The 13957-nt window shown below is 48.6% G+C and overlaps 1 protein-coding gene across 1 annotated transcript; it reads right to left on the bottom strand.

Annotated features, from left to right (window-relative positions):
* Nucleotides 1–2685: 2685 nt before the first annotated feature.
* LRRC47 (leucine rich repeat containing 47) lies at nt 2686–10360 on the bottom strand. The gene is made up of 7 exons (XM_035118801.3): nt 9016–10360; nt 7923–8378; nt 6939–7055; nt 6246–6361; nt 5294–5396; nt 4347–4436; nt 2686–3857 (listed from the first exon to the last, which is right to left on the bottom strand). Exons 1-7 carry the CDS (start codon nt 9712–9714, stop codon nt 3621–3623), a joined length of 1818 nt encoding a protein of 605 aa, XP_034974692.1. The 5' UTR covers nt 9715–10360; the 3' UTR covers nt 2686–3620.
* Nucleotides 10361–13957: the final 3597 nt, after the last annotated feature.

Genomic DNA, 13957 nt, shown 5'->3' with positions numbered 1-13957 from the left:
AGTCTTTCCCGTCGATCAGCTAAGGCTTCTCTTTTTCTCTCCCGATCACCCCAAGTGGGAAGATGTAACCCCTGGAAGTCCCAAGCTCTAATAAACTGAGGAGGTGGACTTTCCCCAGCAATGCTCACACTCCACAGGACCTCGTCGAGTTACAGGACTCTTGTGTGGTCTATGGCTGAAAAACGACACTGGCAACGGACAAGGCTGAGTCTTTCATTATGCAGAGATCGGCTGCATGGTTTTCTCAGTAACAAAAGTCCCCATTCGCTCCAGGGAGGAGGAAAATGCCTCGTTGCCAGCAGATCACACTTGCGTATTCCAGCAGTGAGGATGGTAACATGTACAGGACGGCCACCCTCCAAATTTGGCTGCCCGATTTGCAGCCGTACATCATCTGTTTAAGTAGGGAAAAACAAACAGCAAACCAAGCTAGCGCAAAGAAAATTGCTGGATTAGGTGGGGCAATCAGATTCTTATTTTAATGATGAGGAAGTCTGCCCTGGTCAGACCTCACCTGGAGTCCTGTGCCCAGTTCTGGGCACCACAGTTTAAGGATATTGACAAGCTAAATGTGTGCAGATGTGGGTGACTAAGGTAATTAAGGTGTCTAGAAATCATGCCTTATGAGGAATGTTTAGCCCGGAAAAGAAAAGACTGAGAGGTGATGTGAAAACCATCTTCAAATATCTGAAGGTCTGCCCCTGGTAGCTTGTTTCCTGCTGCTCCAGAGGGGATGGCCCAAACCAATGGGTTCAAATGACAAGATTCCCATGAAACCTTGGGGAGAACTTTCTGCCAGTAAAAAGTGCTCTACAGTGGAACATTGGCAGCTGGTGCTCTCCTTCATTGGAGGTTCCTAAGCTGAGGCTGGATGGCCATTTGCCAGGGATTCTTTAGCTGTGATTCCCACATGGCAGGGGGTAGGACTCGATGCCCATTGGGGTCCCTTGCACCCCTACAGTTGTTGATTCAGGGATCTCTAATATTCTCAAGCAAAAACTCCAGAACAATCCTATTAAGTCTGCCCTTATTTGGAGATCCTGAACCTTTGACTCTTGAATGTTATTGACCATAGGCTTTCAAGAGGCAGGGGGCAGCAGTGGAGGGAAAAGAGACCACACAAGATCCCGTATATACATGCACCAGGGTGGGCCGGCTTCAGGAGAGGCTGGAAACTGTTCTCTGTTAATATTAGGCTAATTTCTTTCCTCTCCCCCCTGACCCTCAAGGGCCCCGTAAAAAATCTTTTGAAGGTCCTCTGGAAATCTCACTTACATAAACATTAGCTGGGAACGCGTTAAATGCTCTAATTTAATGGACCTCTCATTCTCCCACCCACCCACCCACCCCAACACAAATCCTGGTTTTATTTTTAAATGGATCAAATTGCCATTCTGATGCTCTCCCTCAAACTACCAGCTTTGCAGAAATCAACACCTTAAGAATAGCCGAGCGCCTTAGGAGAGTGATGGGGAGCCTGGGCCCATCCACAAAACTTTGTTGAACTTCTCTGAAGCCCACTGGGGTTGATGGTAGTTAAGGGTTTCCCATCAGTCTTGAAAATATGGGAGTACCTTCCATTGCTAAACCAAATTCTGATCACAGCACAGTCCTTCAGCTTAATTTGGAGCTGAGTTTGTCTTAACCCAGTGTAAGAAAGCTTGACACAGGGTCTAATGTGGAACTCCACACGTTTTTCCTCTGGCTCTTGGGTCTCTCCCTAGAGACGCACCTATACAGGCTCTGCTTTGCACCCTCTGTGAGCATTTTTGCCTCGCTGAAACGCCCTTAAATTCTGCTAATGATGATCATTTGCACCTCACCTTTTTCTTCAAGGAGTTCAAGGCGGATTACACAGTTCTCCCCATTTTCTCCTCACAACCAAGCTCACCCAGCAAGCTTTACATCTCAGTCGGGATTTGAACCCGGGTCTTCCAGGCCCTAGTCTGACATTCTAGCCACCACGCCGCACTAGCTCAAAGCTTCTTACTTGCCTGGAGGATAGAGGCGTAGAAACAAGCTTACTGTGCAAAGTCACGCCTGTTGCCCCACCCACTTTTTACTGTGGCCCTCAAGAGCAAAAAGCAATGTGGCCCCCAGAAGGCTGCATGAATAAGAACATGGCCCTCAAGAGTGAGAAAGATTCATGGCCCCATTACTGTAAGTAGCACAGACAGGCACTCTCTTCCGTCAGAGCTCAGGTTACTCTCCTGAGGTTGTGGACTCTCCTTCCTTGGAGGTTTTTAAGCAGAGGTTGGATGGCCACCTGACATGGATTCTTTAGCTGAGATGCCTGCATTGCAGAGGGTTGGACCAGATGACCCTTGGGGTCCCTTCCAACTCTACAATTCCATCTAAGGCAGCCAGCCCAGAAGGAAAGTTTAAGGGGGCTGGGTCCGAAATTAACATCCACTGCTGCCTCTATCCCCACACTTATTATGAATTTGAATAAGAGGATGGCATCCCGCCCCCCCCCCCCCAACGAAAAGGAGCACCACTACAGTCAGCTTGATTACAGATCCGTGATAAACAAACTGGGAACAGCAGCATAAGCAGAACTAGCGCCACCGACTGGGTATGCAATATTACTGTGAAAACTGTTACGGTGTGACACGAAAAGAAATCTGATCAGGCCCTTTGGAGGAAAGGCTCAGCATAAACTGAAATAATGAATGGAAGTTCACACACCTGTTATTTTCTCCTTTATTTGTACTCATTTTTCACATCACTGGCTCTTACATTTCCCAGTTCTTCCATGCAATCAATGAGGGCTAGAAACTTGGGCCGCAATACAGGCCTTTTAGGCACGACCAGAGGGTTGGTGTACGTGGTCCAGTGTCGTTACCGACTTTTTGTTGCCCCTGTGGAGAGCAGCGCGTGGCTCTTTCCAATGGCAAACCACTGATTTTGAAAGAAGTGTCAGTTTCAAAAACCGAGTTTTCTATGTGGCACGAGGGAGGCAAGATGTGAAGAGAAGCCAGCGTGGCATAAACTGAGAAAAACAGTTTGGGTGTCAGTGCAACCTCTCACATACTCTGCAAGAACCTGAATGTCATGGGGAGAGGAAGACTCCAGAGAGCAGCAGCAGCAGCAACAACAACAACTACACCACTCAGGTCAAGGTTACAAAGCAGGCTTCAGAGTCTGAAGCAATAGCTCAACTCTGTCTAACAGGCCACATTCTGTATTGCTAGAAAGCACAACATCGGATTAACAGTGGTGGCGGCAGGTGAGGGTGCGTGTCTCTCTCACCCACAAAGCTTCCTACCTGGCCCTGATGCCCAATTATGCAGAGATTATAGAGTACCATTATGCCACATGGATATTAGTGTGTCTCATTAAAATAAATATGATCCCACATCTTTATTCAAGAGATCCGTGTGGATCCCTGGCTTGGGTAGAAGGCTTGCATTTTACGAACCAAGCAGGTCTCAGAGTCTCTCTCTTGAGACCACAAAAATCCTGCAGTTAACTGTCAACCTCTCCAAGCCCTCTCCAAAGCACAGCATTGGATTTCTTGCTGACGAGTTAAAAAAAACGACGATAAAATCCTGCAAGGGGAGGCTGTTCACAAATGCTGTCTAGCGTGCCCCACAACAGGGAAAGGAAACCAAAGGCGCTTAATGAATTACTGTCATGAGGGACGAGACTGTACTGAAATCAGTTTTTGAAGGATAAACGACTTTTAAGTTCCCTTCCTTGTCCACAACCCGAACCTGTTCCAAAACGAGAGGGAGGCTCTTGGAAACGCCCTCAAGCCTTGAATTCTCATGCCCGGCAGTGTCGTTTGATTCATGATCTGAATCCAGGTCTTCGCCTGTATTCTCTGAAGTGGATCTGTTCAGCTCCGCCATTTTCTGTGGTGAAGGAATGAAGATTGCAACATATAGAGAAAGTTACTCAAGAGACATGGCAATGTTTTCCCCAGCTGAGAACATGAGGTTTCCTTTCAGTTATTATGGGACTGGAGGCCCAGACGACAACATGACACTGCTATGAATCCAGAATGCAGCATTTTAGGGTAAAGGCAGGCAGAAGATGCTAAAATGAAAAGTGGAGGGATATGAGGAGCCAGGCTTCAAAACACAAGGAGAGGTGGGTGGTTGTCCTGCATGATGGACAACTAGGTGCAGGTCCTGGGTGCAAGAGCTGCATGTGCAAAGGCCACAGACCTGATGGACAGCAGCTGAAGAGAACCACAAAGAGGTGATTTTATTTTACACACTGGGCTTTGCTTTTAAACCACGAATCCTGTAAGTGCCTCTAATAGACAAATCAGGACCCTGCAAGTGAGAAGTGTGGATGCAGAATGAGGAGGAGAGGGCAGAAACAGAATAACTCTTTACCAGAATGAGGGTGTCCATCACATCCTTGCACGTCTGCAGGCTCATGGCACTTGTCACTTCCAGAAGCAGATCAGAGGTAGTTTTCCCAAGCTTAAAAAGAAGAAGAAAGGGAAATGCCAGATGGAACTGAGCTATTAAGGACAGCATTATGGAGTATCATTTTAGGTCAGTAACATTCATAGACGCAAGGACAAAATGATTACAGGCGCCAATTCTCTCTCTTTTTGTGGTTACTAGCACCCCTTCCCAGCAAATGTAGGTAAAAGTGATTTTTGGAAAGGCATGCTGTAGATTGAGATCCTTCTTGAAATTCAGCTTGGGGGGGGGGATACTTTGCAATAAAACAACTTTTGCAGAGTAAGCTTGAGTTAATCCCCAAATTACAGAAAAGGCCATTTTATGGAAGATAAGGCTATCACTGGCTACTAGCCACACTGACTAAGCTCTCCTTCCACTGTCAAGAGGCAGGATGCCTCTGAATACCAGATGCTGGGAATTGCTTGTCCTGCTTGTGGGCTTCCCAGAGGCATCCGGTTGGCCATTGTGAGAAAAGGATGCTGCTGGACTAGATAAACCATTGGCCTGATTCTGTAGGTGTCTTCTTAGGTTCATAAAAGCATACAACACCACTGTAACATGGGTACCTAATTCTTTTTAGGGTGGAACAGTGTCTGGAAGCAGATCTGCATTTGAAATTCCAGGGGTGTGATTGGCAGTGGAGCAGCAGTAGGTGGGAGTGCTTGACTAGCCCTTTTCCACTTGCAACAGCCCCTGCTCCTTCCCTCTGTGGCACAACAAGCACTCCACCCGAAACCTCAACTGGGAAGTATGAAAAGGGGGGAAGGAAACCCAAACTACCCCCCCCCCCCAATTTATGTAGATCACAGAACAGATTTTTTCCTAGAAAATGTACAGCCTGGCCCACAATCAAGTCACAGCATCTGTACCTTTGTCTTCTCGCTGTTTGTGATTGGCGGGAAAGAAATCACAGCATCTTCGTTGTCAATCAGGCACGGGTAATTCTCTTTCCCATCCAGTAAATGTAGGTACCTGATCAAGGGTGGAATAAGAAAATGGAAGCTACTTAGGGGACGGGGAGAGGAAGTGCAAATACACATGTGAGGTTTAAAAATAAGAATTGCTTCTGACTCAATATATTTAAAAACAAACAAAACAAAAACAAACAAACCACAGCTCTGTGAAGACACAGACAAGAAACCTCTGAATATCAGGTGCTGGGAATTGCAAGTGGGGAGAGTGTCATGGAATTCTACTCAATATTGATCCATAGCAGAACTCTGACATATAGTTAGCAAAGTAAAAACTTAAAACACATTGCAGGATTAAAAAAAATAGACCAGAGGAAATTAATATTTCATCCAGCAGAGCTTTAGTGCTACTGAAGGCAAATGAGCATAACGGTCACAAATCCAATACATTCAGGAGTGGCACTGTCCGTAAGAAATCCAGTTGCAGTCTAAACCTTCTGCTTGTTTCTTTCACACAGAGAAGCTTGAATTAATTAGAATAGGAAAGATCACTACACATCAGATCAATACTTCTGTACAAAGAAATGCAAAATGACGGAGAGTGCTGCTTACTGGCTTCTCAAAGGCATTTGGCTGGATGCTGTGAGAACAGGATGCTGGACCAGATGAGATTTTGGGAGCCCTTTCGGCTATAGCATGGGACACCAGTTATTTAAATATAATAAAGAATAGAGACCTGTATGAAAAGAAAGGACTTTACGGGGAGCCTCCTTGGGGGAGGTAACTCCAAACCATCCTGATTGTTCTGAGGACGCCTTCTGCTTCCCTTCCCCATGGACCCCTCCTGGCTCTTGGCTGCCCTCTGTGCAAGATTTCGAGGGTTGTGCTCTGCTTCCAAGTGCAGACTCACTTGTGCAGTCCAGATATGTTCTGCCTCCTCTTCTGCTTCCGCTGCTCCTCGGCCTCTGACTGCAGCTGACGGAGGAGGTCCTTGGCCTTGATTTCCTTCCGGCCCAAGGGGATGATCTGCAACATGAATGCAAGGCCAGAAGTGTCTTGGAGTCAGTTGCTGTTATTATTATTAATGATTTATATCCCACCTTTTTCCCAGACTGGGACTCAAGGCACCTTACAGATAATAATTCAAAAACACAGATTAAAAACATAAATATACTCAAATAGTAATTAAATGCTAAAAGAATTACAGCTGTATAAAAGCAGATCTATTAAAATATAGATAGTAAAAAGAGCACAGCACTATTTAAAAGCTATTTCCTTAAAAAATACACTCAGTTCCCAAATGGTTGGAATAAGAAAGTGTTCACTAGCTGGTGGAAGGATGCCAAGGAGGGAGCCAGTTTAGCTACTCTTGGATGGAGTTCCAAACCCTGGGAGCAGTCACCAAGAAGGCCCTCTCCCGTGCCCCACTAAGCATGCTCGTGAGGGTGGCAGGACTGAGAGAAGATCTCCCCTGAAGATCTCAGAGGCTGGGCAGGTTCGTCTTTCTGATAACCATCATGCACAACAGCACCAGCTGCCTGCTGCTGTCCCTTTGTGGGGTATCATTCTGAACAGCATTCTAATCTTGGTGTTGTCAGTGTACCTTCAATTCATCTGGTGGCCGAACGTCGTAGAGAAGAGGACTTTTCACAAGCTGCAGGTCATGTGTGGCAATGGTGGCTGCTGTTCGCTTCTCACAGATGTCCTCGTGGAGTTTGGTCTGAAGTGTAAGATGTGTCATTAAAATAAGGCTGTGCTGAAGAGTCACAACAACAGGCTTAACTTTAAGGAGTGTGCAAAAAACAACTACTACTTTACAGTGGTGCCTCGCTAGACAAATTTAATTCGTTCCACGGGTCTTTTCTTATAACGAAAAATTCATCTAGCGAATCCCATAGGAATGCATTGATTTTTTTTTTTGCCCATAGGAACGCATTAATTGAATTTCAATGCATTCCTATGGGAAACCGCGATTCGCTAGACGAATTTTTCGTAAAACGAATTCGTCTAGCGAGGCAACCTCCACTAGAAAAAAACCTTTCGTTAAGCGGAAATTTTGTTAAGCAGGGCATTCGTTAAGTGAGGCACCACTGTATTACTTTTACCCCGCCCATCTGACTGGGCATGCTTCCCACATATATAAAAACAATAAAACATTACACATTAAAAAACTTCCCTAGACAGGGCTGCCTTCAGGTGTCTTCTAGAGGTTATATAGTTACTCATCTCCTAGACACCTGGAGGGCATTCCACAGGGTATAACTATCTGGCTCTTTCTCCTCTAACACACTGAGGGCAGACAAGGACCCCCCAGGATCTACTTCCTCCTGATCAGGGGAGCCAACATCCTCAACTGTCCTGTGCTAGAGGGAGGCAAAGTTACCACCCACATGCCTGGGCTTGGAGATGCCCCTTTTGCTTTCCCTTCCAAAGTAGGGCTGCCCCCCATTCGAATTCCAAGGGGGAGGTTTATCTCTATCTGGGGAAACAAGCCCAACCTAATCCACAACTAATTGAATCAAAGGACACCCCGCCTCTGAAGCTGGACCATGCCCAGAACCAAGTGGTATTGTCTTTCGAAGCATACCTGAGCAGAAAGAAACCTCTTCAAAGCGTTGCCAGGCTTGAAGTTCATGCCTTTCACTACACAGCACACAATATAGGGGCGGACGTCTTTGACACCAGGGCTGGCTTTCACAACCAATGGAGCTGGATTCTCAGAGATGTGGAGAACTTTCACCAGCAGCTTCTGGGTTTCTTCCACCTCATCCTCTGCATCACTGCCTTTTTTCTTGTTTTTATCTCTCTTTTTCTTCCTCATCTCCTCCTTCTCAGCACCATCCTGCTTGCCTTTTCCTTTGCCGCCCCCTCGACCCCCGACACGCAAATATTCCAGGATAGATTTTGTTTGGCAACCATTTACCATCTTCTCAAGCCGTTTGTCTTTGAGGGCATTTCCTTTTAAATTGACTTCCTTCAGCTTGGGGCAGTCAGCCAACTCCACAGGGATTTCCGATAATTTGTTGTTGGAAACATCCAAAGTCTAGGGGGGGAAAGTATATTTAGCGGTTGTCTTCTAATTCAGACACTGGAACACTTATCTCAAGTTCTGCCTACTCTGATGGACAGCAGTGAAAAACATTTTGCCTATCAATTAAAATTCCCAAGCCAATGTGAGTACAGAAGCTGCCATACCAAATCAGACCATTGGTTCATCGAGCTCAGCATGGTCTACGACTCTACACTGACTGGCAGCAGTTCTCTGGTTTAAGACCTGAGACCTTTTGCATGCAAAGTAGATTATCTGCCAATGAGCTACAGCCCATTCCTGCTCTGGTCATTTGCTATTCCATATATTGCAGCAACCTCAGCGCTATTCAAGCATTCATAATAGGGCTCCACACCCACTCCTGACAACCTCTAGATTTTTATATGTGAATGGCACCAGCAAAACAAGCAGTGCTGTGGGATGGTCAATTTTCATCATCGACATCTCAGGAAGCATTGATGTCTTGAACAGTCCTCATTTTTCACGCATGCTGAATTATGAATTATTACTGCATTTCAAGAATTGCTATTGCTTGGTTTGTAACACTTTTCTTTTTGCTTTCCATCACTATTCCTATAGTTTTATAATCTCATTACAAAAGCAGAAGCTGGGAAGCACCGAGGGCTTTTACCTTGAGGCAGGCCAGGCGGGAGATGTTGGGGCTCAGCTCCTCCAGCTCGTTGCCCGCCGCCTCCAGGGTGCCCAACAGGGCTAAAGGGGCTGCGCGGCGGGAGTCACCTCCGTCGTCCGTGGGAAGCAGCCCCCCGGGGAGGGAGCGCAGGCGGTTCCCGCCCAGGAGCAGCTCCTGGAGAGCCGGGGCGGAGCGACCCAGGCCGGGCCCCATTTCGCGAAGGCGGTTGCGGCGAAGGTTGAGGAGGCGCAGCTCAGGTAGGGCGGCAGGGAAGCCCTTCTTCCCCGCCGCCACCACCACTTGGGGCTCACCGGCCCCGCCGAGCTCCGCCGGCAGCTCCTCCAGGCCGTTTCCGGAGAGGTCGAGGGTGCGCAGCGTGGCCGGCAAAAGGCGCCCGGCCTGGGTCAGCCCCGACGGGCCCAGCCCGCAGCCGGGAAGCACCAGCGTCTGCAGCCCCGTCAGGAGCCCCAGGACCGGCCCCGGCTCACGCAGCGCCGCGCAGCCACCCCCGCGCACCTCCAGCGACCGCAGCGCCGCCCCCAGGGAGCCCAGAGCCCGCGGGAAGCGCCCCCCGGCGGCCTGCACACGCTGCTCCAGGGCGGCGCCGGACTCCAGGCTCAGCTCCCGCCGGCCGGACTCTGTCACCTCCGGCCAGTCCTCTTCTTCCCCTCCCGGCACTGCTACAGCCGCGGCCGCCATCTTTCTCTCGGCTGGGCACAGCCGCTTCCGGTGTCACCCGCTCTTCTGGTCCAAGACGCGCTTCCGCTTCCTGTATCGTCAATAGCGGGGGGGGAAAAGGGAGATATGTCCTATCGTCTTATGAAGTGGACGCAGAAAAGTGGGCGGACGTGTGTGGGGCGAATATGGGTGATATCCTTAAAAAAATGTGATGGTAATTTTAAATTTATTTCCTGCCCTTCAGCAGGCCCCAGCGCGTTACATTTTCAAATGTAGAATTTAGAAGTAAAAATATTACATGAAAAGCATGGGTATATGGACATGTAGATATGCGACATCCAGTTGCCGCTTCCGTTTCTCATCTGCATGGCTGAACCGTAATAAAAATGAAGAGGCCGCTCTAGCCCAATAACCAACTTCCATGGAATCTCTATGGTTGTCAGCATAGGTTGCCCGTCGCCGGAAGTGCTGCTGTAAACCGTCCTAAACTAAAGACTATGGCTGTGTCTATTAAACGGAAACGGTGCGCCTAAAAGGGTAGCTGGCAATCACATCGGGCTTCGCGCTTTTCCTTCTATGTTTGATTGGAATTAACCGAGGAGCTGATTTGCAATTGCCATAACAATCAATTTAAATTAACTCTGTTTGTTATTAAAGTTCAATAAAAATATTTGAAAAAAATCATTCATTTAAAAGTGCCAAAAGCACATTTTATGATTCTCTATATGGTGGTTTGTCCATATAGATATGGTCCGAGTGGTCTGCGTACTCGAAGAAGTGTCTGACGAATGGTGGCTATCTGAACTGCCTCCCTGATGCATTCAGGGCCCAATTCAAAGTGCAGGTGATGTAACACAACGGCTCAATAAGCCTAGATGTATCTTTTAAAAAGCCTTCAGGCCCAAGTCCCACTATGCCAGGGATTAGGCAGCTATGGCCATCCAGATGTCACTCCATTCCAACTCCCTCCAGCCTGATCACAGAGATACCAGTGATCAAGGATGATAGGAGTTGTAGTCCAATCTCTGGAAGGCCACAGAAACACAGGAACCTCATACCAAGCCAGATAGTTTGTCAATTGCATATAGTTTTTACTCTGACTGGCAGAGGTTCTCTGGGATCTCCAGGCAAGGATCTCTGGTTCCCAAACCTTTTGCCCCACCCATCCAGTCCGTCTTTTGAAAGTTGATGGGTGTTTCATCTGACCACTTAGCAAACTTTTGCTGTTGTAGTACACATCAAAGCCCATTCATACATGTTATAAAGTTTACACCCAACTCATATTTTAATAACTAGTATTGCCTTTTTAATGGACGAGAAACTCATAGAAGTAAACCCAAAGCTTAACTTCTATGCACAAATCAGACCCATGAGGCTAAGCAGAATTCTCAGCTGCTCTTCTCTGTGGAATTCCCTTCCTCTGGAGATTCACCCAAACCTGAGCTTGTGTGCCTTTTCTATTTTTATTATTGAATTGGGCTATGGTGGCAAGGACAGGGCAGAGCATAACCAGTGTCAAATCTTTGGAACGGTGGACTACATATAGAACACAATAAACACAGAAATAAAGACATATTCAAAAAGAGAAAAAGAGTCACTGCCACTCCTTGTTGAAATATAGACCTTTATTATCAGAGCAGTACAAACCTGTGTGCAAGTTGATCTAAGGCAGGGGTCCCCAGACTACGGCCCGGGGGCCGGATGCGGCCCAATTGCCCTGCCAATCCGGCCCGCGAAGACCCCCGCCGCCCGCTCTTAGGGCGCGCAGCGCTCTTCCAGGTCGGGAAAAAAGCGCCGAAAATCCTATGTGCGCATGCGTATGGGCCTCTCCCGACCCGGAAGAGGTCATTTCTGGTGCACTTCCGGGTCGGGGGAGGCCCATACGCATGCGCACAACGGATTTTCGGCGCTTTTCCCACCCTGGAAGCGCGCCGCCGCGCCAGTAAGCGCCCGTGCGCATGCGCACGGGCACGCACTCCCCCACCCGCCAGCCCGCACAGGCGCGCGCTCCCCCACCCTCCGGCCCGCCGCGCGATCGGCGCGGTGGGAACCGGCCCAAACGCCGGTAAGTCTGGGGACCCCTGATCTAAGGTAACAAAAGAAGTTTGCAAAACTCTGGAGTCAGGCCTGCTATCCAGCAATTTGCTCATTTCCTACAAAACCACACAACATGGCTAAGTTGCAACATGGCAAGCTATCCAACTTAAGTCTTGAAAACCCCAACTGAAGATATGTTGGCGCCAGCTCCCTTTAGGTGAGCCTCTGACTGGAGACTGGCTTGGTGGGGAGTTGCAACAAACTTTGCCCCCACGTTGGGGAACCTGAAGGGCAAGCGCACGTCTTGTGCACCTAAAGATATCCTGCATTGGAAGTTTGCTCCTGCAAACATGTTTCTCCCCCTAGATGTAACTTGGTTATTTCTAGCCAAGGTCACCAAGATCCTGTGATTACACAGGAAGGTGTACAGGAAGGCATGTTAATGCAGGAAAAGGGATGAATCTCAGGGGTAAAACAGCAGGGGTATTTAATCTGTATCCCACTGGCTGTTCTCCCAACCCCACCCCTCCACTGGCTTTTTTTTAACCTGTTATATCCAAAACAGGTCTGGTTTGGGTCAAAGCAGTGAACGGGGGTTCTAGGTGCATGCACAAGTGGTCTCCCCGGCTGCTTCTCTCCTGTCCCAGGATCCCTGTTCTTCAGCAGACAAAAGGGTTGGGAACTTGTGTTTTCCAATGTAACTTCTTGTTCTGCCCTAAACAAGCCAAAGGACAAACCAGACCCTTGTTTGGGGAAACATTCACCTCCCCCCTTCTGTGTTTCCATCTGCCCCTTTCAGCAGCAGCTCATCTGCAGCATGACCCACAGCATCGTATCTGTGGCCTGGGATGGGCCAGGGCTGAGGGTTTCAAGAGGTTCCAGTACAAGGCCTGACTTACGGTAGCTTCGGGGGGGGGGGAATGGGGTTGAGAGAGGCTTGGGTAAGGCGGTGGAATTGCCAGGGGGTGCAGGGCATGCCCTGCAGCTGTTACAGTGGCCCCCAGACCCCACTTAAGTGGGCAGGAGAGAGTTTTTCTACACAACTCACTCAGTGGGTGGGTGGGGAGCGATAAATACACCCACCTGTGCCTTACTCTTACTTGACGTGCTTGTGAGAAAAGGAATGCTTTTGTGTGTGTGTGTGTGTGTGCCCATAGGCATGTTTGATTTGTGCCAGAAAGCGTGCAAGTGCTTAATGCCCACTTATGCTCCTTGTAGCACAGCACAACCATCTAAAATTGGAACAGTGTCCCACCCCAATCAAAAGCCTTTCCTCCGCTGTGCTAGGTCTGCCGCTCCTACCTGCGAGGACAAGAAAAGGAAGGCTAAAGCAAGTCTTCTGCAAATGGAAAGGAATGAAAGAAAAGCCCCGCTGAATCAGCCCCAGGGGTCCATCTAGCTTAGCACCCACCAGATGCTTTCTGGGAGCCCATAAGCAGGGCTGGAAGGGGAGGAGAGTCGCTTTCCCCACTGCCCAGCCTCTAGCACTTTAAAAATTATTTTTTAATAAAGGATATGCTACATCTGCAGATACACAGAGCCAGGGCCGTCTTAAGCATATCTGGGGCCCTGGCGCCGTGGTGCGAAGATCCCTCCGGCGCCCCCCCCCGTTTCCCAGCGCAACGCCCCCCGGCGGCCCGGCACTCTGGCGCATTGCGCCACCCAGCCTTGCCTTAGCCGGCCCTGCAGAGCCAGGGGCAGTGCATCCTGTTTCGCTGCTTGAGGCAAAATGGGAAATGCTGCCTGACCCCACTGCTGTTGCCACTATACCTGGTCCTTCCGCTGCTCGCTGTGCCACCAGTATGTGTCCTGCTGCATCTGTTGATCACAGAGAAGCAGCGCTGCCATTGGCACTGATTTCAGGCAAGATCACACTGATTCAGGGCGAGATATTGCCCCCAATAGATGTTATCTTGCCTGAAATGGGCAGTGCTTCTCTGCTCCTGGCAGAGATGATAGGACACTACTTTGGGGGCTTCTGCTCCCAAATGCAGTGGCCTCATCCTGCCTAATGGCTGGGCGGGCTCTGCACAGAGCTTCCACCTGACTATCTCATTCAATCCTCCACAAATTTATCTATTTTTTAAAAAGCCATCTAAGCTGGTGATCTCTAGACTCCTCCTTTCGCCTCCATAATCCCTCTAGTCTACACACTTGCAAGGCCGTAAAAAATAAAAAAAGGTTAACGTTCATATGGGGTCAGAGTATTAGTTATGCGCTCTGTATC

This window comes from Zootoca vivipara, chromosome 6 (genome assembly GCF_965207765.1).
Source record: "Zootoca vivipara chromosome 6, rZooViv2.hap1.1, whole genome shotgun sequence".
Taxonomy (NCBI): Eukaryota; Metazoa; Chordata; class Lepidosauria; order Squamata; family Lacertidae; genus Zootoca; species Zootoca vivipara.
This window is presented reverse-complemented; position numbering and strand designations above follow the sequence as displayed.